At 38.3% G+C, this 13,967-nt stretch overlaps 1 protein-coding gene across 1 annotated transcript; it reads left to right on the top strand.

Moving 5' to 3' along the window:
• Positions 1 to 575: 575 nt before the first annotated feature.
• On the top strand, positions 576 to 13,747 carry LOC119895151 (sodium/hydrogen exchanger 6-like). Its single transcript, XM_038708051.1, has 16 exons — positions 576 to 983; positions 1,797 to 1,996; positions 2,300 to 2,377; positions 2,640 to 2,716; positions 2,879 to 2,991; positions 3,134 to 3,239; positions 4,745 to 4,886; positions 5,041 to 5,146; positions 6,115 to 6,203; positions 7,498 to 7,611; positions 9,242 to 9,353; positions 10,001 to 10,154; positions 10,255 to 10,285; positions 10,401 to 10,489; positions 10,779 to 10,884; positions 11,240 to 13,747. Exons 1-16 carry the CDS (start codon positions 707 to 709, stop codon positions 11,555 to 11,557), a joined length of 2,112 nt encoding a protein of 703 aa, XP_038563979.1. The 5' UTR covers positions 576 to 706; the 3' UTR covers positions 11,558 to 13,747.
• The last annotated feature ends 220 nt before the right edge of the window (positions 13,748 to 13,967 follow it).

Here is a 13,967-nt window from a genome sequence, read left to right as displayed (position 1 = left end):
GTAAATTCACAGAAATTTTGGCAGGGTTTGCCACTCATTAGATTAATAGACAAAATGCATGAAAGTATAGGTGACGGCTACTTCACATGGTCTGAGCCTGAACTTTCCAAAGCAAGGCAAGAAAATAAGAAAGAAAATAGAAATAAGAATAACAACTAAGGTGGTGCACTTGTGACCACCTTATACACACAATACATTTCATCACTGCACTATATATGATCAGTCTGTGTAGTGATTACATAATGTATATCAAAGTTACACAAAATACATGTATTGCAAATAATTTCAGCCAAATTACGTTTTAAAACAATTTTTCATTGTCATTATCATTCTTGTCATTTTTCCTATACTATATATACAAATTGTTTTATTGTTTGTTTGAATTAGTTTTTAGTATTTCCATTTTAGTGGATTTTATTGTGCAATTTCATTGTGCAATGACAATAAACCTCAAACTTCACACACCATAGTGTAATTTATACTTCTGAGTCGAATCGACGGCGTAGCCTCTGCGTAGCGGCGTAGCTACCTCTAGTCATGGGGTGACTTTTACTTTGAAGGACCGGAAGTTTTAGTGTTTTGATAACGGCTGAGGAAGTAGCTGTCATTTGCTCTCGTCTCGCCGATTTCTCGTCCAAGCAATAGTTCTCTCGTCAAAACCGATAGGAATTAAACGACTAATGTAACCGTTTCACAGAAAGCCACAATGGGATTTACAATGAGACGCTTCCTTGGTGTTAAACCGTCGAAAGCGCTCCTGTTGTTGCCTTTTCTGTTGACTTTATTGCTCGTCGGGAGCCAAGGCGAGAGCAATGCGATGGACAATGTCGCAACTGAGAGGATGGCTGAGGAAAGCCACCGTCAGGACAGTGCCAATCTACTGATATTCATAATGCTCCTAACACTCACAATTTTAACCATATGGCTGTTCAAACACCGGCGATTTAGGTTCCTGCACGAAACAGGACTTGCCATGATTTATGGTAAGACCACTAACGTTAGCTAACGTTAATGTCAGTCAGTCAATGCTAGCTGGCTATGATGTCGATAGCTCCTCAATCTTAACCAGAAAACTACTTTGACAGCTTATTCTCAGGTTTCAAAGTTCATGAGGATGCTTCATGGGAGATATTAGCATACTGTTGCTGGGAGTAAGGAATAATATTTATCCAGTATTTTATGTAGCGTTACTGTCAATATTAAAGTAAGTGTATTAGGATTGTGGAATTGCCTTTTTGTGGTCTTTTTCTAAATTGCTGTCTTCTGTCAGCTGTTAAAATATACAATAGATTATAAGGTAATAAAATATATAATAACATAATAAGTTAACAAGTTAAGTTAAAAAAAGCAAACCATTCACCTGCACCATTATCATCTGCATTATCTGTTGTGCAGTGAGAAGCTGCTTTGATGAATCAGTTCATTTGCAATAAATCCCACCCCTTTCAGAATAATTAACTTGCTCCAATTAAATTTTTTTTGTAAGACTCCAATCTTATTAAAGTATTTAGCACACCCAAATAATTCAAAACAGGTGTTTTAAATATAACCTCACCCGATTTTGGAACCAGACAAGCAACCTCAGTGTCTCCTTTAATAGACTAATTTTTATAAACTAGCTTTTATTTTGTTTTTATGATGATGTGTTCTTTTGTCTATGAAGTATTTTGTAAACTTGTTTACTATATACAAATAAAGGATAGTACAAATAAAGGAGACTATTATTATATACTACAAGTCCTTGGCTAACTGCTTTGCCTTCACTCCCTCTCTCTTCCTACCCCCCTTTCTTGAAGGCCTGCTGGTGGGTGTGATCCTGCGGTTTGGCGTCCATGTGCCTCAGAGCATGAGTGACGTGATCCTCAGCTGCGCTGTCAACGCCAGTCCTGCTACTCTGCTGGTCAACGTCAGCGGGCGATTCTACGAGTACACTCTGAAGGGGGAAGTCAGCCGGGGCAAAGGGCACCAAGTGCAGGACGATGAGATGCTGAGAAAGGTAAGGGGATGAACAGATGGAGGATTGAGTGGAGGGTGCAAGTGGTTGTTTTTGACGTGCCGCTCTCGACACAGTTTATGAAATTTTCCGCTGGTGTGCGCCAAAAAGCAGTAAATATGTCTTTTGTATAAATTGATAAAGGCTTGTCAGTATAGGTACATAGTGTACTAAACAGCCTCTGCAAACTCTGACATAAACATAATCTTTGTCTATAAAATGTAAATCATGTTAATTTAACAGGCGCAGGAATTCACTACTTGAAAATAAATTTTTTAAACTATTCTACCTTACCACTGTCTTAAGGTGACCTTTGACCCAGAAGTGTTTTTCAACATTCTGCTGCCTCCCATCATCTTCCACGCAGGTTACAGTCTGAAAAGGGTAAGAGGATTAAAGTACATATGATACGCTAATTATGTAAATCAACAATTCAGATTTTTCCCAAATGAACTAATCAGGTAATATTATTTATTAATAGGCCTCTATAGTATATTGCCATGCACCACAATGCAAGGAAATTATTATGTTATTTTTCAAATAGAGATATTTTTTATCATTGTGATATTTGTCTGTATTGCCCCAGTCTTACTGCTCGTACTAGACAGCCTCTCTTCTAATAAATATGTGTCTTTGTCTGTCTCAGAGACATTTCTTCAGAAACATCGGCTCCATCCTGGCCTATGCTTTCATGGGAACAGTTATATCCTGCTTTGTCATTGGGTAAGTCATTTGGTCATCTCTGAAATGACCTCAGGAGGTGCTGATTTTTTTGTTTTTACACTTTACATTCAGACTCAAATACATTTCATATGATCAGTTTGTTGAACAGGAAAGCAGTGCCAGTGTCTTTTAAGACTTGTGTACATCCTTCTTTCCTTCTAGGCTGATCATGTATGGCGTTGTGTCCTTCATGAAAGTTGTGGGCCAGCTTGGGGGAGATTTTTTCTTTACTGACTGTCTTTTCTTCGGAGCCATCGTTTCGGCAACAGATCCAGGTAGGTAGTGCCATAAGATAATGGTTTCCAAAGACATATTTTTTTTACTTGTCTGTACTAATTATGTTTATTATGGAAGCAGTGTGACACTTTCTTGTTCCTGTTATTACTTTGATGTTTTCTTTTCTCCTCTGTGTCTCAGTGACAGTGCTGGCTATCTTCAATGAGCTAAAGGTAGATGTGGACTTATATGCTTTACTCTTTGGGGAGAGTGTCCTCAATGATGCTGTGGCCATCGTCCTCTCTTCGTAAGCATTAATAAACACAGTGCAGAAATATACACACACAGCAAGTATGTACATTTCAAGAGTAAGAGTGTTTCTTTCCCCTGGTCCATGCTGGCTGTGAGTAGATCACTTCCCATCTTATAGAAGAGACAGAGGACAAAATCCACAGTCCTCTTTTTGTGCAAAAAATGCATCCTCAGTTAAAGCTCATGTGAGGCTTCACTGGTCTGAGTTAGATAAATCAAGTAGGGTTTTTTGCAGAGAAATTTCCTTTTTGGTGTGAAATTCAGCCATTTGTTTTCCGGTGAGGGATAGTAAAACAAAGAGGGTCGACTCTAGCTTTGGAAGATACCTGCTGGTTTTTGTCTGACTGACAGATGAAGCCTCATGTCACCTTCATATGAACTTTTGCATTAGGAAGGGATATTTTCATGTGGCCAATAACTCCTGAAATGAACATACATACATGCCCATACATGTATTGTTTTAAGATGGACTTTTTAACCTACCCTTCAATGTCTAGTAATGTCCTGCACTGTAATGTGGGAAATTCATCTTTTTTGTTTTGTACATTTCACACAAATGGACACTAATCATACTAACATCAGTCCCTGTCATTTCACTGCTTGCCTTCCTTCACCCATCCGTGTCATTCATCGCCTACTTGTACGTATGTATGCAGTGTTCTTCTCCGCTTGGAGAAGCAGGGTAGGCAGGGGGCCGGAGCTGTGCTCTACCCAGGAGACAATGGCACAGTCCTGCCCGAGGGGCCAGAGGAATGGCTGGGTGAAAACCAGACATTGACTCCCCGGTGGGATGTTTTACGTGGTAGATGGTTATAGTGTTAGAACCTGATCATCTCAACTATGTTGCAGATCATTACCTTGAATAGAATGTAGCCCATTAGAATGATCACTGTCCTCCCCTACACCCTGTGGCTACTGCAACCCTTTCATATCTAGTCCTTGTATCATTTTCATTTTCTTTATGCTCTGTAGTCCCTGCAAATTACCAGAAAAGACTGCTTTTTCATTAAAGTTTTGATAATCTATGTGTGTGAAAGGTTTATTACTGCTGGTGATTTGCTTTTTTGTTTTTGTGGTACTTTGGAAGCTTCTCCTCATAAAGGAGTAGCACAGTTGGCTGTTTCTATACTCTTTTTGGATATCAACCAAATGGTGTTGAGAGATCCAAGACCCAGTTACAATTAAGCATGCAAGACCCTGACCACCTCCATTTTTATGACTGTAAAACCCAATTCCAGTGTGTGTGAAGTCTTTGTTCCTAACTAAAAGGCTAACTTAAATTCTCTAAATTCATGCAGTACATGTAACATCAGCCACTATTGGATTTGGGTTGCTGCAGGTTTGATTTGATGCCTGACTTTATCTTGAAAATCTCTGTTTGTGAGCATGTTGTTTAACATTTGACCAATTCCCCTTTCTGGATTCTTAGTAAGTGTGCGTTTAGTTTTTTTCCACGTAAATGTTTTATTTGTGTATACTCTCTGTCTATCTGCGCTTCAGCTCCATTGTGGCGTACCAGCCTGCGGGAGACAACAGCCACAGCTTTGAGGCCATGGCCTTGTTGAATTCCTTCGGCATCTTCCTGGGCGTCTTCAGTGGATCTTTTGCTCTTGGGGTGGCCACTGGCGTCATGACCGCTCTCATATCCTTTCAGCGGTTGATTATCCATCGTGTGCATGTATATTCTCAGATTGCTTCATTTCACTAAGGCATGTAATTTGTATTTTTACACTTCTGCAGGTTGACTGTGGATGTGCCACTTCTTGTTATGCTCCTTGACTTTCAGTTTTCATCACGTGACCAAGTTCACTAAGCTGAGGGACTTCCCATTGCTGGAGACAGCTCTCTTTTTCCTCATGTCATGGAGCACCTTTCTATTGGCTGAGGCCTGCGGGTTCACAGGTCCACCTGCACACAGCACTCATGCATGTCACTTACACAGAGTTTGGCCATCTCATTTTGACTTAGTGTTGGTGAATTACTTGTAATTAATGACATTTCAGTCTTTTGATTATTTTTTAACATTGGGTCTAATTTTACTTAGTTGTATTTTTTCTTACTTGGAAATATTTACAATGAACTTTCATCAAGCACTCATATATATATATTTTTTAGCTTAGGTTTTATTCGTAGGAAGTTTCAACTGTCACTTAATGACTCCATATTTAGTACAGCAAGGACGATGAATCATTAACACGAGGGCAAATGAAACCAACTGAAACACACCCTCAAACTACTTGTTGGTTTATCAGTGTAATGCAGAGGATGTCAAGGTTAATTCATAACCTTTTGCTACTTAAAAACAAGTTGTTAATTAATAATATTTAATAATTAGATGCTTAAATTAATAATAATCAAAAGATAAGGCAGACAGTATTCTGTATTTTTGTTATTGTCAACAAAACCCATGAAAACACCAGAACCAACAACGTGTTAGTCTGGCTCACTACTTCCTGACCTCCCTACCTATTGGTTCTTACTGAAGATGTAAAACAAAATTTCTTTTTTTTTTTTTTTAACTGCTGGTTTTAGCTAACTTTACTCAAACATGAGCAATTATTGGCTTTGTTGAGGACTCTCTAAAGCAGCAGATAAAGACACATTCTGTCCTCTAGTGAGTATTAACAGCAGCAGGACAGTGAACAGTACGTGGGATTGACTTCAAATAAACTACAACTACTACTTTTTGTGGTAATGAAGAAACATGTCAATTCATCAGTGTCTTTTGGCTTTTAAATTACATTTTACCATGAACATCACCAGACTTTCCCTTTAACACAGATTTTTAAATACTTTTGTCCTCCTCCAGTAAAATATAATTCATTGTACTTTGAGTAATATTGAATGTGTGTATCTGTGTTTTTATTCAGGCGTTGTGGCTGTGCTGTTCTGTGGGATCACTCAGGCTCACTACACTTTTAACAATCTCTCCCCTGACTCTCAGGACAGGACCAAACAGGTGATACGCAATCACATATCTTTGTGTACTTGATCCTTTCTTCAGCTTAAATCATTGCTCTCTAAAATGTACACATGCTGCCAAGACCAATACTGCTACTACTGCTAATAATATTGATGATAATAAATAGATTTTATTTGTTTAGAATTTCAAAATAATCATTTCAGATTACTATTATTATTGCAGAAAGTTCTTAGAAAGCTGATGCCATCTATGCACTGAAGTAGGGAGCTGATAGACTTGAATATAGCTCTGTGTTGTCTGGATACGGTTGGAATCAGAGCCGGGATTTGATAAGAACTGGATTTGATAAGTAGAATCATAATCTGAAATAATAAAAATTGAAAGGATACCCAATCCTAGTTTTCAATAATACCAGTTATTGGAAGCACATAGAGGCTAAATAACAACTGTGACACCTAACACCTTATCACCACACAACACGGCAGGATGTTTGTGGCATGAGTATGTAGCACAGCACTGTGTTTCCAATGGGTTAGATAGGATCTAAACTAGTGTAAACTTGTCATCTCAGCAGCAGCCTGATGAAGAACCAAGATAGTTTTACATCTCTAACTCCAAGATAAAAACTGTGAGAAAGTCAGTTTGAGTGCCTGAAAACCAGACTGAATGTTTCTTCATAAACATCATTTGTGTTGAGGTAGCCACTTAGCTGGATGCACACTATGTCCTCAGTTATATTCAGGACATCAGCTGTTTAAGCATTTTAAGAATACTGCAGGTGCTGACAAAGTGTGGTGGTGGATTAATTGTTCTTGTCTTTTGTGGCACTAACTTTATTATTAAAGAATGCAAAAAAAGAAACGCATCACAATTTGGGGTCTGCCAATAGGTGAGAATAGCACTTGACAGTTTAAACATATGTGTACCTTCTCATTTCTCCCATTGTGAGAAATGTTTCAACATGGCCAATTAAATACCATTATTCATGTCACTATCTAGCTGACAATTATTTGAAATCTATACACTTAAAAAACTAGACATTAAACATGGCTGAGCAATAGAGTATATTGATACTTTATTGTTTACTGTAACTTAGAAGTAACTAGAAATCTTGCACACTGTTGGTCACTTATATCCACTTTATTTAGATATTAATCTTAACTGAATTCTGGGTCTTTCTTGTTTTTAGTCCTATTATAAAGATTTTATGGTGTGCAACACCAAAGAACTTTTTGAAGTTTTAAATGTCTAAATTATGTATAAATATAAACTTTCCTGTGATACCTTACATCCAAAATGTACATTATTTTTTCTTTCTCTTTCACATCAGCTGTTTGAGCTGCTAAATTTCCTGGCAGAGAACTTCATCTTCTCCTACATGGGGCTGACTCTCTTCTCCTTCCAGTCACATGTCTTCAACCCTTTGTTCATCATTGGAGCCTTTGTATCCTTTACTAAATGAATCAAAGCCTTCCTGGATGCTCAAGAAATCACTGAGTATCTGACCAAGAATGTTGTTGCATAAAACTACTTCCTTTTTGGCTCCCATAAATGTTTTAATAATGTGATAATTGTTGTGGTTAAAAGGATAGTTTGTGTATTTTGAAGTGAGGTTGTATGAGGAACTTAGCCATTTTCATTAGGGGTGTTAAGAGATCTTGTGCCACGAGATATTTCTCTCACCTGTCTTGCAAGACTCATGCAATTGAGACCCTTTACATGCCATCATGCCACACATCAATTTTGTCACACAGTGAAAAACAAATGTATAACTGATGACAGAAAGTGCCACAATCATGTTTAAAGAGGTTACTTCCCCAAACAAAATACACAAAAGAAGAAGGAAGAATCACACATGCATGTGTGCTGACTCAACATGGATGTAATTACATGAAAAAGTTGATCTACAGAAGTAAACACATCTGAAAGCAATACAGAATGCCTGAGAGCATTACTGCATTATATTCTGTAATATTTTTATATTTTGAATTGTCACCTACCAACTGAATTTTGTGTTTCCCTTTACATAAAGACATTTCCAACATAAATTGATGCAGAAAAGGCAGAAATTAAGTGTATAATGCTCATTTTTTCATATAATTTGGCATTGAAGAATTCTTAAAAATAGTGTTAAAATTGCATTTTGTCTCGTACTCATGAACCCAGTATCATGTCTCGTTTTGTCTCGTGAGCTAAGCATCTCATCACACCCCTAATAATCAATGTATTACCTGCAGTAAATGGCGGTGAGGTCATCCCCAGTTTGGAGAAGCAGACATGAGTCCTGGCAGGCAAGCTAAGCAATGCACTACTGTGGACTGGTGCAAAAAACATATTTTAGCTACATAACAAAATCCATATCAGTTTATATATATATATGTTAAGAATATTTTGCCTCGCCTTCAGACAGCTCTAACTATAGAACGTCCGTATTCTCACGCATAAGCCCAACGACAACAGACCAGCCGTTTGCGTTAGTAACTGTGGCGCAGCCCTGAAAAAACCATCTTTGAAGTCTTCAGAAACGTGAAGTTTGATTTCATTCTGATCTTGCTACAGTACTTGCTTAAAAAGCTTATCTGATGGAGAGGTAAAGCCATGAAGCTTCTCCAAGTAGATCTACAGTAGATAATATACTGACTGTGGATAAGTACCTTAAACAACCTCACTTTAAAATACCCAAACTATCCCTTTAAGTATCACAGGTTGTTGTTTCTTACTTGTTTATCTATCATAGCCTATTACAGTCCATAATACTATAACATGATCACCCTCCATGAGACTACACCTGTCAGTTATGTATAGCAACTCCAATGTATTTAAATACATTATGATACACCAATGCTGATAATACAGTGTTTTCATACAGTACATGTATTTTAAAAGATATTTTAGTCACTGCCTCAGAGAGCCCAAGAATAACAGAACTAACCAACACATTTGAAAGACAGATTTGTCAAACATGAGCTGGAATTTCCAAATTGCCATCTACCCATGATTATTTTCCATCTCAGCTTGCCCGTGCTGGATTGCTTTGCGGTGTGTTGTGACCTTGACCTTCCTGCGTTGCATAGGTGGCCGTGTTTCTGGGGAGGGCAGCGAACATCTACCCTTTGTCCTTTCTGCTCAACCTGGGCCGCAAGAACAAGATCGGATTTAACTGTCAGCATGTCATGATGTTTGCAGGTACCGAGACCATAAAGTCTCTTTTGTCAGCTCTTGGCTCTCAAACTTTGTTACGTAGTAAAGATGAGGAACCAAAAATACTACAGTACCTCTCAGCTGGGACCTGGTTCAATTAAAATCAGTGGAAAGGAGCAGATCTAAGCCTGTACTTAAAAACAATATTTGCCTAGATAATAGTGTGCTAAGACAGTCTCCTTCTAGACCAGCAACACTCCCACTCAGACACAGTATTGTTATAAATATCAGCCCCATACGTCAGCTGATATTTACATTTGAAACTGGCTAACAATAGAAATCCCCTACATGTCTGTACATAATGTATCTTTGTGTCTGAGCCCGCAGGATCACTTCCTTTTATTATGCAGAACATTTTAACTGTTTGTGTTGTGTTTATGTTATGGTGATCGATGCCTATAACAACAGCCTTGAGAGGAATAAATACGTACAGCACATTGTGCAGGATGAGCTTGGCAACATATGTGCAGTAGTTGGGGGAAAAACATCACCCCAGTACATCAACATGACATATATGGCTTTTCTTCAGTATAACAACAAATGAAAATGCGCACATTACCTCACTTTAGGTCTGTCACGGTGTGAAACACAACCACATACTTATTCTCACACTGTCTTGTTGTCTCCTCCAGGTCTGCGTGGGGCGATGACCTTTGCTCTTTCTATCCGAGACACAGCGACATACGCGCGCCAGATGATGTTTTCCACCACCCTCCTAATTGTCTTCTTCACTGTGTGGATCTGTGGAGGGGGCACCACACCTATGCTGTCCTTCATGAGCATACCGTAAGACGGGGCATCTGCTTTTATGCATTTATCTCTCCGTTTGTGTGCTTTTTTGTTCCCTCCTCTATTGAACATTTTTCTGCTACCTTTTCCCTGTCAGGGTGGGTGTGGACTCTGATCAAGACAACTCTGTAAGTAATTAGTACAGATTAAAATTTAAATTCTTTCAGGTTACGTTGTGAAGTTGCTATTCTTAAATAAAAATAAAATAAAACAGTAACTAATTAAAAATGTTCTGCTTAACAGAGTTCAGCAGTGTTGGACGGGTCACAGCGGAGGAACACCAAACATGAGAGCGCCTGGCCCTTCAGGATCTGGTATAACTTTGACCACAAGTATCCTTTGAGCCATGGATCACATATTTAAAATCCTGTCTTCAGAAGTGTGGATGCTAGATTCAGCTTTGGACACCAGAGGGTGCTCTTTGCAAACTGTCAGAAAATATACAACAGTAACTTACTCTTTCTGCACAGGTTCACAGTTTTCAAAGTACTTTCTAGCATTAAATATATCATTTCATGCAGCCTTGCTGTATCAGAGTTAGCACAATTGCATTAGATTATTAAAGATAATTAAATTGTTTATTTAAAACTGTTAAAGTCCTTGACAAAGCCTGTTCTCTAGCTACCTGAAGCCCCTCTTGACCCACAGCGGCCCTCCCCTCACTGCTACTCTGCCTGCTTGTTGTGGGCCGCTGGCACGATGCCTCACCAGCCCACAGGCCTATGAGGTTTGGAGACGCAGGCTGATATGATACTGTTAAAGTAGCACTTTTTAAATGCCCAATCCGTAACTTCTTGACCATCTGAATTGTATATTTACAGATATAACAGTGTCAGTTATGAGTTTGATATTTTTGTGTTTCTTTACTTATTGTTATTTGAAATAGATACCTGCTTAACCACATTTCAGATGAAGAAAAATCAGCTTCATGTCTTGAACTTATTAGAGTCCTAGCAGGTTTTAAACTTGTGTTGAATGTAGGTGGTGGCGCTCCCCTTGTGTGTCCATTTGGATTTTTTATTTAAAGTAGCAGTTTTGTTTTACTCATCTCCATTTTCTTTTTTTCCCTCTCCACACACCAGAACGAAGGTCAGCTCCGCGACGACGACTCTGACTTCATCCTGAACGATGCCAGCGTGAGCTCCATGTATGCCGACGTCACTGTCAGCACGGACGCCTCCGGATCCCACACCATCAACCACAAGCGTGCGTCCAGCACCGGGGGCGGCCCACCTGATGAAGGTATGGATCACGAACTCGCATTGGCAGAACACGAAGTAGCGATCAGGGGCACACGCCTGGTCCTGCCCATGGATGACCCAGTCGAGCCCCCAATCACAGTCACCCTGCCCCCGCCTCCTTCCCCACCACGCTCCGACCCTCGCAGGCACAGACTGTGAGAAGGCTTGCACTGTCAGGATACCGTTTGTAGTTTTCAACACAAATCATCTAACTTGATTTCACAAGAAAATAGCATCTGTTAGTTGATTTGTTTGGATTTGTGACAAACGGCCTTAACAGATTGAGTCCTATAAAAGCACCACCTTGCTAATGGTTTTAAAAAAGTCTCATCTTTGTGACTTGAGGTGTGCATTGATTTAACTACCCATTAAGATGGATTACTATAATGTTGAATATGATTGTACTACATGTAAGCCACCATTCCAGGAAGCTTAACAATGAGGCTATGGTATTAGTGAGTTTGTTCTACTGTGGTGATATGCCAGTGCTGCTCTCTAAAAGTGAAACTCCCTCCAGCTATGGGGCGATCCCTCAGCGTTAAATATGCAGTTCATTTTTTTCTCTGTTGTGAAGTTGCTCCTGACAACAGGACTTGTATTTGTCTACTATTAAGGTAAGATGACCTACAATAACTAACATTTAGGGCGGCATGTTTTGCTCTGGTACCACTTAGTAAGGGGTGTTAAAGACCCCTCACACTACAGTTACATTACTAATTTTACTCCACAGACTTGTAAGTGTGCGGTTTGTTTGCCTCCCTCTCAAACTGCTTCCACAACAGAGTCAAGCCGCTTCTCCACTATCTTAAATTTTAGCACTGCCTGCCTCTTTCTCTTCTTGATCAGACTTTTTCATTTATTTATTTAAAAAAAAAAAAGATCAAAAATACTTTATTTATAAAATTTATTTTGTTTATTTATTATTTATTTATTGTTTTGTAGTGGGAAATAAGTGATTTATCTTTAAAAATGGGACTGCTTGGTGGTGAAAGGCTGTTATGCACCTTTTCCTGTCTAATGTGTGCATATTAAAATATCTCCTTCCTGTTCTGTAGCAGATCCTTCTACTTTATACTTGGAAACTAGAGCTTCCATTGTGTGTATTTTACAATTGTGTGTGTGATTGTGTGTAGCTGATGTCAGAATGAAACTGTCCAAATCTACTGACGTGGTTATTAGGGCTACTGTCTGTTTCTGGGTTTTCTGTCATCATCTGGTTTAATTTTCTGTCTAAAAAACCCCAAAACACAACAACAAAAAAAAACAAGTAACTGCCGTGTCTTTGTGATGTTGAATCAAAGATGACTGAGGGCTGGCTGAACTGTTTTGAATTAAAGTGCCTATTCAGAAATTCAATTACTTAATGTAGATTTGTACATATTTTGATTTGCTGATGTGCAGTAAGATGATTCTTGGTTTTTATATGACACTAAACCTTTTGATGCTGTTGAATACTGTTTTGCCAGCTTATGTAGGCCATTAGGTGATAATCTGTAATGTATTTGTATTTGATGTATTCAAAAGGTGGAGAGCCTAAAAGAACGCAAATAAAAACACAGTCCTTTCATTAAGGGGAAATAACAAGTATCATATATATTTTATCAGATATAATCTTTTTCTGAACAATGTACCTATGGAAAATGTATACATGAATGCAACAAAAACCTGGCAACATGTTTTTGGCTTTTTATTTGCCAGTTAGGTCAAGAGAAAGACACTGTTACAGTAGGATACCACTGACTTTTTTTCTCCTTGTTGGGGAAACCAGCTTGTTGGTTCTGTTCCCACCTCAGTGAGAGATATTTTGCACTAAGGCATCTCCTTAGTTAACTGAGATCCGTGTCTGTCCTGTTTTCTGCAGATCAGGTTGGATATTTATTTAAATTCCCATGCATTTCTTTTTCTTTTTACATTCAAGCAGAATTCTTTGAGTTTCTACATAATCATCTGGAGATGTGGGAATGAGTGAAGTAGCATTTTGTTCTTTCAGTAACGTACCCTTTGGTTTTCATTTATTGTTTAAATGTAATTGTAAACCATTATAAACACACTTTGTTGTACAATTACAACAGATGTAACCACACTTAAAACTACAAATCAGAACATGTTTGATTTAGTTTTTTTACTGTTTGTAGAAACAGTTTAATGACAGTTGTATTTGTGAAAGGTACAATTGCAATAGGTCTATATAGGTGAATGTTTTTAAAATGTGATTTTTTGTTGATTGGGAAATAATCTCAGATTGAAAAAAAAAATCTCTGTGTATTCCTGAAGTTATTAACAGTGTCTCTTCAGTCAGACATCTTGCAAATGTACTAGAAGAAAATAAAAAACAATTCTTGAAATGGACACGTCTTTTTTCATTAAAATGTTGCAGTCCCATAATTACCTTCCTGCATTGTTTTGTTCTACAGCATTAGGCTATTTAGGGAATCTCATTTTTTATTTAATTTTCCACCTCTTCAGTCAATTAAGCAAACCGCATCCACTGATGAAAGACTGTGAGATACAACTGAAAGCTCCACAAAAAGTGGATATCAAGTTAATCTTGTTTTTTGTCTAAATAGAC

Source organism: Micropterus salmoides, unplaced genomic scaffold (genome assembly GCF_014851395.1).
Source record: "Micropterus salmoides isolate LMB-PRFRI ecotype aquatic unplaced genomic scaffold, ASM1485139v1 Ms_hic_scaffold_9, whole genome shotgun sequence".
Classification (NCBI taxonomy): Eukaryota; Metazoa; Chordata; class Actinopteri; order Centrarchiformes; family Centrarchidae; genus Micropterus; species Micropterus salmoides.
The sequence above is the reverse complement of the archived record's forward strand: the minus strand, read 5'-3'. Positions and strand labels throughout refer to the sequence as shown.

What these genes read in the sequence shown, in the direction of transcription:
- LOC119895151 (XM_038708051.1), top strand. Translation starts at nt 707, where the DNA reads ATGGGATTTACAATGAGACGCTTCCTTGGTGTTAAACCGTCGAAAGCG. An exon ending in CTGGCGTCATGACCGCTCTC is followed by an intron (nt 4,887 to 5,040) that starts ATATCCTTTCAG and finishes AGTTTTCATCAC; the next exon opens with GTGACCAAGTTCACTAAGCT. An exon ending in TGAGGCCTGCGGGTTCACAG is followed by an intron (nt 5,147 to 6,114) that starts GTCCACCTGCAC and finishes GTTTTTATTCAG; the next exon opens with GCGTTGTGGCTGTGCTGTTC.